Source organism: Mobula birostris, unplaced genomic scaffold (genome assembly GCF_030028105.1).
Source record: "Mobula birostris isolate sMobBir1 unplaced genomic scaffold, sMobBir1.hap1 scaffold_892, whole genome shotgun sequence".
In the NCBI taxonomy this organism is placed as follows: Eukaryota; Metazoa; Chordata; class Chondrichthyes; order Myliobatiformes; family Myliobatidae; genus Mobula; species Mobula birostris.
This window is the reverse complement of record NW_027278609.1, coordinates 27,859-44,853: the sequence shown is the minus strand read 5'-3', so window position 1 is coordinate 44,853 and position 16,995 is coordinate 27,859. Positions and strand designations below refer to the sequence as shown.

At 52.1% G+C, this 16,995-nt stretch overlaps 1 protein-coding gene across 2 annotated transcripts in view; it reads right to left on the bottom strand.

Moving 5' to 3' along the window:
• LOC140193831 (palmitoyltransferase ZDHHC5-like) overlaps window positions 1–16,995 on the bottom strand; it is a 44,084-nt gene that overhangs the window by 11,682 nt on the left and 15,407 nt on the right. For both annotated transcript variants that reach the window (XM_072250984.1, XM_072250985.1), the window contains exon 2: window positions 13,205–14,565. In XM_072250984.1, the coding sequence (XP_072107085.1) occupies window positions 13,205–13,308 (104 nt within the window). In that variant the 5' untranslated portion in view covers window positions 13,309–14,565. The remainder of the gene's footprint in view (window positions 1–13,204; window positions 14,566–16,995) is intronic.

Sequence of the window (16,995 nt, the reverse complement as noted above, 5' to 3'; positions counted from 1 at the left end):
AGAGAGACACACTGTGGGGGTGACCTTGGAGCACCTGAAGATCATAGGACATGCAGCAGGATTGGGCAATTTGGCCCATCAAACCTGCTTCTCCATCTCACCATAGCTGATTCATTTTTCCCTCAGCCTCAATCTCCTGCCTCCTCCCCGTATCTCTGCATGCCCTGTCTAATCAAGGATCTAACAGCCTCTGCCTTAAGTATACCCATTGACCTGGCAACGAATTCCACAGATTCAACTCCATGTGGCTCATGAAATTCTTCATCTCTGTCTTAAAAGGATGCCCATCTATGCTGAAGCCGTATCCTCTGGTCTCAGACTCTCACACAGAGGGAAACAGCCTTTCCGCATTTACTCATCAAGTCCTTTCACCATTCGATAGGTTTCATTCTTCTGAATTCTAGTGAATACAGGCCCAGAGCCATCAAACGCTCCTTCCATGACAAACCACTAAAACCCGGAATCATTTTCCTGAACTTTCTTTGAACCCGCTCCAGTTTCAATACATCCTTTCTACACAAGGGGCTCATAACTGCTGTCAATACTCCAAGTGAGGCCTCTCCAGTGCTTTATAAAGTCTCAACATTACATCCTTCCTTTTATATTCTAGTCCTCTTGAAATGAACGCTAACATTGTATTTGCCTTCCTCACCAGACTGAACCTGCAAACTAACCTTTACAGAATCCTGCACAAGGGCTCCCAAATCCCTTCGCAACTCAAGATTGTTGAAATTTCTCCCCGTTTAGAAAATAGTCTCCCACCAAAGTGCATGACTGTGCACTCCCCGACATTATTTCATCTGCCACTTCTATGCCCATTCTCCTAACCCAAGTCCTTCTGCAGCCTCTCTGGTTCCCCAACACTACCTACCCCTCCATCTACCTTCATAATGTCCGCAAACTTTGCAACAAAGCCATCAATTTCATCATCCAAATCATTGGCATAGAACAGAAAAAGAATCGGTCCCATCTCAGACCACTAATCACCGGCAGCCAGCCAGAAAAGGCTCTGCCTCTTGCCAATCAACCAATGCTCTATCTATGCCAGTACCTTTCCCGTAATACCATGGGCTCATAGCCTGTAAGCAGCCTCACGTGTGGCACCTTGTCTGAAAATCCAAGCACACATCAACTGATTCTCCTTTGGCTATCCTGCTTGTTATTCCTTCAAAGAATTCCAACAGATTTGTCAGGCAATGTTTTCCATTGAGGAAACCGTGCTGACCAAAGCATATTTTATCACGTGTCCAAGTACCCCGAAACCACATCCTTAATAATCGACTCCAACATCTTCCCAACCACTGAGGTCAGACTAATTGCCCTTTAGTTTCCTTTCTTCTGCCTCTCTCCCTTCTTGAAGAGTGGAGTGACCCTTTGAAAGCTTCCCAGTCCTCTGGAACCATGCCATAATCAAATGATTCTGGAAAAATCATTGCTATCTATCTTCGGACCTTTCAGTTTCCCAAGCACCTTCTCCCTAGTAATGGCAACTTCACACACTTCTGACCCCTGACAGTCTTGAACTTCCAGCGTACAGCTAGTGTCTTCCACAGTGAAGACTAATGCAAAATTATGTTCAGTCCTTCTGCCAATTCCTTATCCCCATTACTATCTGTCCAGCATCACTTTCCAGTGGTCCCATAACTTCTCTCGACTCTTGCTTTCACACTATACTGAAGACACTCTTTAATATTATTGACTAGCTTATCATTTTCGTTTTTCTTAGTGACTTTTTTAGTTGTCCCCTTCCAATCAATGTTGGCCAGCTCCTCTCTCATGCCTCTGTAATTCCCTTTACTCCACTGCAATACTGATAAATCTGACTTTAGCTTCTCCTTCTCAAATTTCAGAGTGAATTTGATCATACTGTGATCACTGGTCCCCTTAGGGCTCTTTTACCTTAAGCTCTCTAATCAATTCCGATTCACTGCACAACGTCCAGTCCAGAACAGCTGATCTCCAACTGGGCTCAACCATGAGCTGCTCTAAAAAGCCATCTCGTAGGCATTCTAGAAATTTCCCCTCTTGGGATCCAGCATCAACTTGATTTTCCCAATCTACATGCACATTGAAATCCCCCATTACTTTTGTAACATTGCCATTTTCTATCTGCCATTGTAATTTGTGAACCAGATCCTGACGACAGTTTGAAGATCCGTATCAGGGTCTTTTTAACCCTTGCAGTTCCTCAGCTCTGTCCACAATGATACAACACCTTCCGACCCTCTCTCTAATGATTAGATGTAATGATCAGATGTAATCTTCTTTTAGCCGCGATTCAGTGATGCCTACAACATCAGACATGCCAGTCTGTAACTGTGCTACAAGTTCCTCTACCTTATTCTGTGTACTGCGCGCACTCTAATATAACACCTTCAGTTCTGTATTCAACCTTTCCCATTTGTCTGCCTTTTACATTGCAACTCATCCAGCTAACGGCAAGTTTGCCCTGTCATCAGCCTCTCCTTGCCTGGAGTTTCACCACACACTGCTTCTGTTTGTAAACCAACTACCTTGCTCTCAACACGACCACTCTGATTCCCACTTGCCAAACTAGTTTAAACCCTCCTGAACAACTCTAGCAAACCTGCCCACAAGGATGTGGGGCCCCCTTGGGTTCAGGTGTATCCCGTCTCTTATAAAGATCGTACCTTCCCCAGAAAAGATCCCAGTGATTCATAAATCTGAAACCCCTCCCTCTGCACCAGTTCCTCAGCCACGCATTCACCTGCCAAATTATCCTGTTCATACCCTCACTGGCACGTGGCACAGGCAGCAATCCAGAGATTACTACCCTGGGGGTCCTGTTTCTTAGCTTTCTACCTACATTCTCCCTTCAGACCTCGTCACCTTTACAACACAGGGCATTGGCAAAGAACATGCGCTAAAAATATCAGACAAAGCAAAGGTGGGAGGTGAAGAAAGCCAAACAGGAAACCGCTCAGTCATAAGAATGCTGCTTGGTCACGACAGGACTGAGAGAGAGACACACACACAGAGACAGGGAGGAAGGAGAGATGGGGGAGGCGAGGAGCGAGCAAGACCAAGAGAGTCCGAGGTAGTGAAGGAGGCAGAGGGAAGGTGGTGGAATAATACACTAGACAGGAGGTGAGGAAGAAGTCCACAAGGAAAGCATTACCGACGGACTGAACACAAATTCATCTCTTCCCGTCTGTTACCCTCCTCCCTTTCCTGTGCTCTCCCCACCTCCATTAACCCTCCCTCCCTTCCATGCGCCCTTGTTGATCTCCGTCGCTCCCTCTCTCGCCAACACCCTGTTTCCGTCCTCTACACCTCTCCTTTCCACCTTACCCCGACTCCATTAAGCCACTTCCCATCTCTTTAACGCCCCCCTCCACTATGCTCCTCACCATCTCCACCACCTGCCTCGCCTCCCCTCCCCATGTCCGAGAGGCCCTCTATGCCACCACCTCCCTCCTCATCTCCGGCGTCCCTCTCTTCCCTTACGAGCCTCCCTGTCGTGACCCCCCTCCCTCCCCCATGCTCCTGCTGGACTCCATAACTGCTCTGCCCTCCTCTAATACCCTCCTTGACTCATGCCCCCACCCCACCAATTCTTCACTGACACCTTCTCACTCCCCTACGCTCTTCCACATCTCTATCATCCCCTCCCTGCTCCAGCACCCTCTCCCTCACATGCGTTCCTCCCCAAATCTGTCAGCACCCGCCTCTCTCCTGCATCGTGTCCCTGTGACAACCCCCATGCTCCTCCGCATCTCTGCAAATCTTGTCGCTACACCCGAAAGAGAAAGGAGAGAGGACTCAGAGCAGGAAAAACTGGCTTTGCACCTCCCTGAGCTGGAAACCACTGTTTCACTCTCACACTTTTCACTCACTGCAGATCTGTCTGCTGTAACAGGCAGTAATTTGGCCCTTCGAGTCCATGCTAGCCCCACTCCCCCACAGTAACAACTGATTGAGGCCGGAGGATGTTGACCTCTGTCAGTCCACCGATACTATTGAGTTCCTCTCCAACCACCCACTCTTATCTATCAACCCCCCACTTACGCTTGCCTGACCACTCTCTCTCCCACCTCCTCTATTCGCCCTGTTACCGAGATCCTCTGCAACCACCCTCCCTTGTGCCCTGACTCTCCTTCGCCTGTGACATCTCTCTCTTCTCTCCTCCTCCCTCCTATACCCTCAGTTCCACTGAGCTCCTCTCCAGCAGCCCCTCTTACCCCTCGACTTTCCTTTTGTTCTGGCCAAACAAACTCTCTCACTCCTCCAATCCCGTCATCACCACCGAGTCCCTCTGCAGCCACCCTCTCTCACCGCTCGGCTCTCCTGCAGGCCCCTCGGCCCACCAGGGCTGTACCAACCACGGTGCCAATCTCCACTCAATCCCATCTCCCTCCGCCTCCCTTGCCTGCACATTCACGCGTCTTTCTGACAGGTTGTGGCACGTCTGCGTCGAATCTGCTCCACCGCTACCCCGGGCAGCCCACTCTGTGTCAAACAGACACAGCATCCTCCTCACATCTCCTTTCCCCTTCACGCTCCCCTCTCCACCTTGAACGTCTGTACTGGGTTTGGTGGTGGGGGTGGGGGAGGATTTTGGCCGACTGTGCACCCAGGGTCTGGGGAATCAAGAACCAGAGGGCACAGGCGTAAGGTGAGAGTGAACAGGAGCTTGAAATGCAAACTTCTACATTCTTTCCACAAAGGGTGATATGCATGTGGAAGGAGGAAGTGGTTGAGGCAGGAACGCTTAAAATACTCTCGGGCAGAGACACGGAAAGGAAAGCTTTATCGGATATGAGCCAAATGTATGCAAACAAGACCAGCTTGGATGTGAATCTCGGCTGGCATGGACCGATGGCTCAGAGGGTTGTGTCTCCCTGCTGAGCGACACTATGAGTTCTGACTTTCTACTCTAAGGCCTTTTGTCAGTCAGGGTCGACCGTAGATGTTGTGTCCCAGCTGTCTACGGGCTACGCAAGCCTGGTCAGTACGATGCAGTACGGACAGCAAGCCAGTGCCCTTGCAGCAGACCCCACCTCGCCACGCACCTGATGACCCGAAAGGAACGGCAGAGAGCAGCGGCATGGCAGGAGTTGTCAGTCCGTGTTGAACTCAAGGTGGGACTGCAGCTCTGGACTCTACTCCTGAAGCCTTCCCCATGAGTGCGTACAGTTGCAAGGCAACGCAGGTTTGAGATTACAGATCTCTGAGATGAGCTGCCAACCACTGCTGATAAGCCCCTTCATTGTTTCACAAACCCGCCTCAGGTCTCCCCTCAGCCTCCGAATGACCCACGTCTACCCAACCTCTGCTTACAGCTTGCGCCCTCTCGTACAGGCAACATCCCCATTGACCCTTTCTGCCCCCTCTCCAGCTCAATCACACCATCCCTGTAGCGAGGCAGCTGGAGCTCCCAGTGAAAGTAAGAAGGCGTACGGTGTATTGGCCTTCAGCAATCGTGGAATTGAACTTAGGAGCCAAGAGGAAATGTTGCAGCTCTATAGGACCCTGGTCAGACCCCACTGGGAGTACTGTGCTCAGTTCTGGTCGCCTCACTACAGGAAGGATGTGGAAGCCATAGAAAGGGTGCAGAGGAGATTTACAAGGATGTTGCCTGGATTGGGGAGCGTGCCTTATGAGAATGGGCTGAGTGAACTCGGCCTTTTCTCCTTGGAGCGACGGAGGATGAGGGGTGACCTGATAGAGGTGTATAAGATGATGAGAGGCATTGATTGTGTGGATAGTCAGAGGCTTTTTCCCAGGGCTGGAATGGTTGCCACAAGAAGACACAGGTTCAATGTGCTGGGGAGCAGGTACAGAGGAGATGTCAGGGGTACGTTTTTTACTCAGAGAGTGGTGAGTGCGTGGAATGGGCTGCCGGCAACAGTGGTGGAGGCGGATACGATAGGGTCTTTTAGATAGGTACATGGAGCTTAGTAAAATAAAGGGCTATAGGTAAGCCTAGCAATTTCTAAGCTAGGGACATATTCTGCACAACTCTGTGGGCCGAAAGGCCTGTATTGTGCTGTAGGTTTTCTATGTTTCTAAATCTCACTGATTAATTAAGGATCCCCACCACCCAGGACGTGCCCTCCTCCCATTGTCACTGTCGGGAAGGAGGTACAGAAGCCTGAAGGCACACACTCAGCGATTCAGGAACAGCTTCTTCCCCTCTACCATCCGATTCCTAAATGAACATTGAATCCAAGAACACTATCTCACGTTTTTATAAAAATTATTCATGCTTTTGCGATATTCTTAATTTAACTATTCAACACACATACGCACAAATATATATATATATACACGCGCACAATACCACAAATTTGGTTTTACCCACATCTTATACAACTTCAACATTAGATGACAACTCCTGTACTCAATACTTTGATCTATGAAGGCCAATGTGCCAAAAGCTCTCTTTATAAAGCTACCTACCGAAATGTGCTTTCAAGGAATGATGGATTTGTATTCTCAGATACCTGTTCTTTCGCACTCCCTACTAGCTGGTCCCCCCGAAGTGCAACACCTCACACTTGTCCGCGTTAAATTCCAACTGCCATCTTCCAGCCCATTTTCACAGCCGGTCCAGATGCTGTGTCAGGGAAACAAAGGGTCCCCTCCCCTCATTCTCTTTGTGCCGTCTTGTTCGCGACTCTCCCAACGGTACGAATATCTATCCCGTCACCACACCCCACCGGACCTGCCATGTCCCAGTTTCCAGGGAGGATGGAACGTGGGCTCAGTTTCCTCAGCTTTCGGTTGACGGGACAACCCTCTTGTCCCAGGAATTACAGGATTGGGGTCAGATTTTTTTTTTATCATTGCCGGCTTTTGTCGTGAAATTTGTTAACTTAGTAGTAGCAGTTCAATGCAATACATGATTGATAAAGGACTGAGTTCCATTATGTGTATGCATGTGTAATGCCCATTCAGGAATCGGATGACAGAGGGGAAGAAGCTGTTCCTGAATCGCTGAGTATGTGCCTTCAGGCTTCTGTACCTCCTTCCCGATGGTAACAGTGAGAAGAGGGCACGTCCTGGGTGGTGGGGGTCCTTAATGACAGACGCCACCTTCCTGAGACACCGCTCCCTGACGATGTCCTGGACACTGCGGAGGCCGGGACCCATGATGGAGCTGACTAACTTTACAACTTTCTGAAACTTCCTCCGACCCTGTGCAGTGGCCTCCACCCCCCGCCCCCACACATCAGACGGTGATGCAGCCAGTCAGAATGCTCTCCACTGTACACTTCTACAAGTTTTCGAGTATTCTAGTTGGCAAGCCAAATCTCGTCAAACTCCAAATGAAATATAGCCGTAGTCTTGCCTTCTTCATACGTTGCGCCCAGGTTTGGCTGTAGGAGAGACTGACACCAAGGAACTTGAAATTGCTAAATTTCTGCTCCACCTTCTCTGTACTGCAGTGGCATAAAACACCAGGCAGGCCTCATTTGTGGCTGTGTCCTGGTCTGGCCCTGTTACACGGAGGATGCAGAGCAGAGGTTCCCAACCTTCTTAAAGCCATGACAGCAAAGGGTCTGTGGACCCTGGACTGGGTACCCCTGTACGCTGCAGAGGCTGTGGAGAGAGTGCAGGAAAGATTCACGGGGATGTTGCCCGGATTAAAGCAATAAAGAGAGGTTGGGTAGATTTGGTCACAAACAAGAGAAAATCTGCAGATGTTGGAAACCCGAGCAACACACACAAAATGCCAGGGGAACTCAGTAGGCCCGGCAGCACCTATGGAAAAGAGTACCGCCAAAGGGTCTCCACCTGAAATGTCCACTGCACTCTTTTCCGTGGATGCTGCCTGGCCTGCTGAGTTCCTCCAGCAATTCCTGTGTGTTGGTTGGGTACATTTGGGTTATTTCTCAGTGGAGCCTGCCGGGAGACCGGATAGAGGTTTCTGAGGTTATGAGGGGAAGGCGGTCCGAGTCTTTCCCCCACAGGGTAGATATGCCAAACAATGCAGGGCAGAGGCTTAAAGTGAGAGGGAAAAATTTCCAAGAAAATACACGGGCAGTTTTTCGTTTAAACTACCCCACAGGTTGGTGAGAATGTTTGCAGATGACACAAAGATGGGCGACATTGTGGATGGGGTAGAAGGTCAGGTGAGACAGGTGGAGGAATGGTACTTGAGGACAGCTTGCTGAATGGTACTGGGTCTATGCCCTGCCCGTTCATGTCTCTGTTTAACAGCCTCTGAAACGCTTCCACCCTGACCCCTGGAGGCAGAGTCCAAACACCCACTGCTCTCCGTGGGGGAAAAAAACTTGTTGAGTAATTCTCTCAGACTTCCCCATACCTCGCCGTGAATAGTCTGCGAATACCTGACATCGAGAAGAAAATGACCGGCCTCGACGATGGTACAAACAGACAGGCTCACAACACTAAGACTAATTCAGACAGGCTAGGTGCCTCTATTGGTCCAGGGAGTGAGTACAAGAGTCGAGAAGACACCTTGCAGTTGTACAAAAGTCTGGTCAGGCCGCACTGGGAGCATTGTGTACGGCGACAGCAAGGGTGGGGAGGCTTTGCAGAGGGTGCAGGAGGGGTTCAGCGGGACGTTGCGCAGGGTAGACAATCAGAGTGGAAATGTTGGGAAACACGGTCGACGTGGACGCGCTGGCATGAAAGGCCACTCGATTGACACTCCATGATTGTTGTTTCATAACAAAGAACGAGGGGGGTTAGACCAGGCTGGGGAACAAGGCAAGGGGACAGGGGAGGCGCAGACCAGTTGGCGAACAGGACAAGGGGAGTGTCACAGCGTCACAGCTTCCACTCCAGCAAAGCAGGAAGGGTGCTCTGTAGAGAACATTTTCCGGGCCTGCCCTGTGCCAGCAAGACACACCCAGCCACATTCCACCTCACAACTTAGAGAGAGAGGAGGGAGAGAACGGGGTGGGGGTAGGGATGTTGACCCAGTGAGGGACGGGGGACCAGACCATCACACTACCTGCTCACCCCTGCCTGCTACACCCATCGCTGTGGGACTGTCCAACGCCACAGGTGTGTCTCCTCACTGAATGTTCTTTCCTTTCACCCCTTGCTCTGTCCCTCTTCCCGCCCTCACTCTGGGCTGTGAGTGAGGGATTAGCAGCCCGTAATCTGTTCCCTGGCAGCTGCGGGTGTGAGTAAATCCAAAGAAGTAGGACAGCATCTGTGAGACTAATCGGGAGACCCGGGATAAATCAGCAGGCTGACTACACGTAGAGGGAGAGAGATGTTCCCTAACTGTACAGTGGCACAATCTCTCAGTTGCCACCTCACCGCTTTGGGACGGAGGGGGCATTAGATCCCAACCCTCACTGACACACCATGGGGAACAATTAACAGCAGTGCATTAATACATGAATACAGGAACAGAGGCAGAGGGAGCTCCACACTGTGTCTGACCCGTGTACCGGGAGCGCTCGGTGCCCACACTGGGGATAAAGTGGGGGGGACACACTGTGGGGGTGATGTAGAGGGAGCTCCACACCGTGTCTGACCCGTGTCCCGGGAGCGCTCGGTGCCCACACTGGGGATAAAGTGGGGCGACACACCGTGGGGGTGATGTAGAGGGAGCTCCACATCGTGTCTGACCCGTGTCCCGGGAGCGCTCGGTGCCCACACTGGGGATAAAGTGGGGGGACACACTGGGGGGGTGATGTAGAGGGAGCTCCACACCGTGTCTGACCCGTGTCCCGGGAGCGCTCGGTGCCCACACTGGGGATAAAGTGGGGGTGACACTCTGGGGGTGATGTAGAGGGAGCTCCACACCGTGTCTGACCCGTGTCCCGGGAGCGCTCGGTGCCCACACTGGGGATAAAGTGGGGGTGACACTCTGTGGGGGTGATGTAGAGGGAGCTCCACACCGTGTCTGACCCGTGTCCCGGGAGCGCTCGGTGCCCACACTGGGGATAAAGTGGGGGGGGACACTGTGGGGGTGATGTAGAGGGAGCTCCACACCGTGTCTAGAACTGGGGATAAAGTGAGGGCAAAATCCTCAGAGAGACCTATCCCAGTCTACACCCATCGCTTTAACAAGTGATGCAGGCACCAGATCAGAATGGAAAGCTTGCTGTTTCCTGAGGAGTTCAGTGCTGAACTCGATGAGCTCAAAACAACAGCAAGGACAGCCAACAGGAGGACGAATAGTGGGAATCGAGCATTTTGTTCCTCCTTTGTCTGCACTCCACTGCTGAGAGCAGGGTAGTGCTGGACTTATGAGGTGTTGGGCAGATGTCTGCTTCACACTGAGAAGACAAGATGATAAGCTGGAGCTACCAAGCACTGTATCGTTTTTTAACACCAGGAACTGTTCTGCTCTCTGCACCCCAGAACAGGAGCCAAGCAGGCTCCTGGTTTCAGTATGTCACACTGGGACTTTTCCTGTGCACGGTTCCTGGTACTGAATATCACACCAGGAGTTTTACCACACATAGATCCCTCACCCACCTCCTCCCTCCCCTACACCTCTCCCTCTGTCATCCCCTCCTTGTCTCTGTCAACCCTCTCCCTCCCCGTCATCTCCTCCTTCCCCTACACCCCTCTCCATCTTCATCACCATCAGCCCCTCCCTTCCCTCTCTCCCCGTCTCCGTGTTCCCCTCAACCTTTATATGTGTAACTTGCTTATATCCTCCACGTGCCTGTTCGCTGCCCACTCCTCCCATCCCGCCGGTCTCCGCGACCTCCTACATCTGCCAAAGAACCAACAGGCTGCACATTAGCACACGCGCCACCTCCCTCCCGTCTGCCCAAAGGGCGGCCTCTTCATCTGCCAATCTCTCTGCCGACGGCCCTTGCTTTCTCCGTCACCGCTGCAAGCTGCAGGAGGAGCTCAGCCTCTGCCGGGAGCAGGGGAACTGTGGTCATCCTCCATCGGGGAGGAGGCACGGAGCCCGAAGACTCACACTCAGCCATTCAGGAAGAGGTCTTTCCCCGCAGTCCATCAACCCACGAGCACGACCTCACGGTTGATCACATTCATTGTAACTTGTCGTAGTTGTTATGCCTTGCCACAAAACAGATATCACGATGTAGGTCATTTTCTGATATTCCGCACTGAATCCCTGACCCGGTCCCTGTGTTCCAGAGGAAGCAGCCAACTTCATCGAGGACCGCTCTTCCTTACTTCTGCCCTCTCCCGTCAGGCAGAGGGTACAAAATCCTGAAAACGGGCTCCAGGGGCGCGTCGACCTCGCTGAAATCGAGTCTTAAAGAGCACTGCACCCCAACAACTGGCACTCCGCCCATCTAGTCCATGCCAAACTGTTAGTGCGCTCAGTCCCATCGACCTGCTCCCAGACCAATGTCCTCACTACCCCTCCCATCCACACTGTCACCAACTTCCGAATGAAGAGCACCTCCCTTAAACATTTCAACCTTTCACCCGTAACCCACTCTTCTCACTCAACATCATTGGAAATGTTTCCCCGCTTCCTTCCCAGTCCTGAAGAGTCTCTGCCCAAAACGACTCATTCCCCTTCCTTCCCAGTCCTGGAAAAGTATCTCTGCCCAAAATGGGTCTTCCCCCTTCCTTCCCGGAACCGACGAAGGCTCTCGCCCCAAAACATCAACTGTTCTGCTCTCTGCACCCCACAGCAGGAGTCAAGCAGGCTTCATTTCCATAGACGCTGCCTAACCTGCTGAGTTCCTCCAGCACCTTGTGTGTGCTGCTGAGCGGGAAAAGCCTGCTTGAATTTACCCCATCTGTACTCCTCACAATTTTGTATCTGCTCTCATTCTCCCACAGTCCAGGGAATGAAGTCCTAACTTCTCCTTATGACCCCCCGGTAGCGTCCTCGTAAACGCTCTCTGTTGTACGACTACTGACTGGTCCCCTCCTACGCTAGGGTGGCGGCGTGACCTACCCCACCTGAAAGCCTTTCTGCACTGCTCTTTCCCTCTAGCTGCAACACCTCATTCTGCTTTCTGTATTACTTCGCAGTACTGACATGCAGACTTGGGATGAGATTGTGAAAAGCAAAGACAGAGAGGACCCAAAGCAGCAACGACCCACGTCAGAAAACATCTTTTACCAGGTGAGGGGAAGACGTCAGAGGCAGGTTTTTTCTCTTCAAACAAAGAGTGGGTAGTGTCGAGGATGCACGAGGGACATTTACAAGACTCGCAGACGGAGTTCAATCCAGAAAAGCGTGAAGTGATTCACCTTCGAAGGGTTAATGGCTGGATTCTTATCGGTGTGGAGGAAGAGAGGGATCTTGGGGTCCACGTCCAGCGCTGCCGCACAGGTTGACAGGGTGGTTAGGAGGACGTGTGGTGTGTTGGTCCGCATTAGTCAGGGGATTGAGTTGACGAGCCGAGTTTTATTGGGAGTACTACCAGGGGACGGTAGTGAAAAAGCTGATACACTCGAGGTGCTCTGAGGTGTGGAGAATGGAGGGGACTGGACACTGTGCCGGCAGCAGGAATGAGATTAGTTGGGCGGCGGCACGTCCTGGGCTGAAGGGGCTGTTTCATGCTCATTAATCCTTCATGCTCCAACCCCTCCCCCAGCTCACTCTCACTCTTCCTTAATCTGGGCTCGCACGTGTCCTACATGGGCGCAGAGACCGGCGAAAGAAAACGGAGGACAACGGGCCGCGTAGGAGACTGCTGCAGTAGGAGGTTTAGGCACACGCAGTGGCCACTCTGTACCTAATGCTTGTGGTCTTCTGCAGCTGTGGCCCGTCGATATCACTGACGTTATCGCTGTGCTTCCAGAGAAGCCCTTCAGCGCACCACTGTTGTAACGCGTGGTTAGCTGAGTTACTGTTGCCTTCCTGTTGGCTGGAACCATTCCCCTCTGACCTCCCTCACTAACAAGGCGCTTTCGCCCACAGAACTGCTGCTCGATGGATGTTTTGGTTTCTTCAGTCTGTCGCGCATGTGAAAATCCCAGGGGACCAGCAGTTTCTGAGATGCACCAACGATCGTCCCACGGAACAAAGTCACAAAGTCCCCATTCTGATGTTTGGTCTGAGTCTGAGCCTCCTGCCCGTGCCTGCGTGCTTTTCTGCACTGAGTTGCTGCCACATGATTGGCCGATCAGATACGTGCACTGACCAGCAGGCGCGGCTGGCCACTGAGAGTAGCTCGCCTCGACACCGTGGGCTGAGGCGCCTGTCCCGGTGCCGACGAGCCACTCCACAGCACGACACTGCTAACCCTCTCTCCCCGCCCCACCTCGACAACCAAACCAGGAGGAAGAACCAGTCTGTACTCACGGGAAGACGAAGAAGAGAGACGTGGAGCCCACGAGGAAGGTGGCGGCGGCTGACACCGGGATGTACTTGCTGGGTTTGAAGCTCCCCTCTGTTCCCGATGGCATATTGCTCTGGCTCCGGACTCCCTCAGCAGCATAGCAGGGTCACAGTGCAGGTGGGGAAGGAGGGGGAAGGGAAGGGAGGGAGGGGAGAGAGTCGCTCCTGTGTGCGAGGGGAGGGGTGATGGGTGGGGAGGGGCGTGGCGTCAAGGCCTCAAAAGGCGGGGGCGGAGAGAGGAGGAGATGCAAGTCCCCGAGACAGATACCTGCCGCCTCCTCGCTGAACCCTTCCCGGTGCTGGGCAGGAACCTGTTCCGTTTCGATAGGTGGGAGAGAGAACTGGGAGGGAGGGAGGGAGAAAGAGTGGTGTCGGGGGAGAACTTGTATAACAGACCTTGGCTCAGCTGTCCAGGATAGGGTGTAGTTAAAACCGTTAAACCTGAGGTGATTAACAGCAGTCTGCGGGGTCTGAGTGGGGCTCAACGATTTACTGGCCAGGAGGAATCGAAGTGCAAATTACTACACAGGCTATTTACAGTAGTGGCTCTCAGATCCGGACCAGGATCTGCAGAGGTGGCAGAGAGCTTTGGGCAGGAGGGTGGGGATGAGTTAACTGAAATGAGCAAAGGGAGGAATTTTGTTTTGGGAAAGGAACCGGGAGGTGGGGGGAACGTGGGATGAAGAAAGCAGGGATCCGGTGGAGAGGCGAGGGCTCTCGAGAGTAAAAGGGGTTTTAATACCACTTGATGAATGCTGTCGGCGGTCCGCACGCGGAGATCCTGGTTCCAGGCGGGATGCCTCAGTGGAGTGGGGTAAAGACAGCGTCACTCTGCTCCCCCGCGCCACCCCCCCACCTCTGTCCTCTTTGTCGATTAGCTTTGCCTGTGTTCCTCCGGAAAGCAGTAGGATCAAGACCAATCAGCCAACATCCATCAAGCAGGGGTGGGGGGGGTGGGGAAGGGGATCCCCTCTCGGAGGGCAACGGGTGCAGGCTCCCGAGCTCAGTGCCAAACGAGTGCCTCCTACGGGACTCTAGGGGCCCCCGCCAGGCCCCTCACCCCCTTGCCGCCGCGGGAAATAAAGGCAGTGTCCGAACCGCTGTGCCGATCCCCTCCGCAGGTCCGACTATCCTGGACGGACGGGGGTGAAGTCCGACGGCTGGGTGGGAATAATCCTTCCTTTCAACTCGATCTGTGTCTGTCCTTCGTCGTCTGTCCGTTTCCGGGCCGTCCCAGGGAGAGACTCCGCGTCTACATTGGGGAGACGGCCTCTCTCGGAGTGGCGGGTCCTCCGGCTGACTCTCTGCTCTGCTTTCTCTTCTTCCTGTTGGCCGGGAGGCGGGAGACAAAAGGAGAGAGCAGATTTTCAGTATCCCGGGAGCGAGAGGGAAGCCCCAAGGAGGGAACCGCCCCACCACCCACCCTTATTTGCCCCCCTTCACAGTTTTCATGCACTTCTCAATGCAGACTTCAACAGGAGAAGGCAGAAGGGGTTCCGGGGAAGGAAGAGGCCAGCAGGCTCTCCATTGCAACTTCAGACCAGTTTTACCAGTTGCACGGTTCAAATACCTTTTCCACATCTACGTGTGACAAATCAGATTAGTAACTTCAGAGTCAGGATCAGGTTTACTATCACCGATGTACAGCACTTCGTGAAATTAGCTGTTTCGGCAGCCGGGCTGAACCAGGTGAGGGCATTCTGCGGGCCTCATACCTCACTGGGATAGGGGCATGCCTGCCCTAGCGTGTCCAGTCCTCACAGAGGGATCAGAGCGGGAGGGAGTGCGCAATTTCAACTTCCTGGGTGTCAACATCTCTGAGGATCTAACCTGGTCCCAACACATTGATGTGGTGTGACGAGAAAGCAAGTTATCAGAAGATTGATGCTGATGAGAGAGATAAGGGAGACAATGGAGAAACATTCAAAATGCTAATAAGAGAGAAGAGAGAGATTAACGAGAAAGAAACACATTTCAGAATATTGACAGACCAGTTGCTTTGAACCTGAACTGTTTGAAGTTTGATGGACAGGTGATACCCCAGTAGGGGGATATAAGGAACAGGTTCGCTAAGGCACGACACACACCACGAGATCACGAGATAACGAGACCCTGGAAGAGTGGTGTGCCCCCACAAGTTGGTGGGAGTTGGAGGTCTGGTTCGAGGGAACCAACCATAGACGCACAGGGTGAAAGGGTACGATCGGCGGGAACCTGGTGTGTGTGTCTGCCCTTGCCTGGGTGCCGGGTTCACCACGGAAGAACGGTCGTATCCGGAGCGGAGGGGTCACAGTCGGTGACCACAGAAGACATTAAAAAGGCTCCACCCGAGAGCTAACTGTGAAGAACATCAAAGGTCTGCTGAATCAGATTTGAATATCTCTATCTCTCTCTCTCCCCCCAACGGCACAACAGCGATTACTGCGAACTGTACTAAGCTGAACTGAACTCAGCGTCACTTGAGACTGATCATTTTACCCCTAGACTGCGATAGAGCTTGGTTGATTCCTATTACCCTAGTTCTGTGTACATGTGTGTTTTATCATTGGTAACCTGTTGCATTTATATCCTTACGATTAGAGTACTGTGTTACTTATTTCTTTAATAAAACTTTATTAGCTTCTGTTAAACCAGACTCCAACCAAGTGGTCCATTTCTGCTGGTTTGGCAACCCAGTTACGGGGTACGTAACAGTGGCTATACTTCATTAGGAGTTTGAGGAGATTCAGTTTGTCAATTAAAACACTCGGAAAACTTCTACTGATGTACCGTGGAGGGCGTTCTGACAGGCTGCATCACCGTCTGGTATTGGGGGAGAGAGGGGTAATGCACAGGATCAAAATAAGTTGTAGAAAGTTATAAAATTAGTCAGCTCCATCATGGGTCCCGGCCTCCGCAGTGTCCAGGACATCGCCAGGGAGCGGTGTCTCAGGAAGGCGGTGTTCGTCATTAAGGACCCCCACCACCCAGGACGTGCCCTCTTCTCATTGTTACCGTCAGGAAGGAGGTACAGAACATAAATAGGAATAGGAGTCGGCCATCTGGCCCATCGAGCCTGCTCTGCCATTCAGTAAGATCATGGCTGATCTGGCCATGGACTCATCTCCACCTACCTGCCTCTTCCCCATAGCCCTTAATTCCCCGACTATACAGAAGCCTGAAGGCGCGCACACAGCAATTCGGGAACAGTTTCATCCCTTCTGCCATCCGATTTCTAAATGAACGTTGAACTCATGCACAACACCTCACTTTTTAAAAAGTACGTATTATTTCTGTTCTTCCACTACCTATTTTACATTTACTATTGTACGGACATATATAATTAACGTAACTCAAGCAGCACACACAAATTGCTGGAGGAACTCAGCATTAGTACTCCTTTCCATAGATGCTGCCTGGCCTGCTGAGTTCCTCCAGCTTTTTGAGTGTGTTGCTCGGATTTCCAGCATCCTGCAGATTTTCTCTGGTCTGTTACTGGAACCCAGTTCTTTTTCTCTATATTTATCCAATATTTCATTGTACTGCTGCCGTAAAGTTAGCAAGTTTCACGATGATATTAAAGCAGATCCTGACTCTGAAGTCAGCGGCAGTGGAGATCCGACAGCGAGGAAGGCGATTCTGCAGCGGTTTGTGGAGAGCGAAGGGCACAACCAGACACAGACGTCACTGCCATCCACTGCGAGCAAGGATGAGCCCAGTTTGCGACAGCTACTCATGTCACTGGACCTCGACTTACGAGGCCGAGAGAGTGGAAC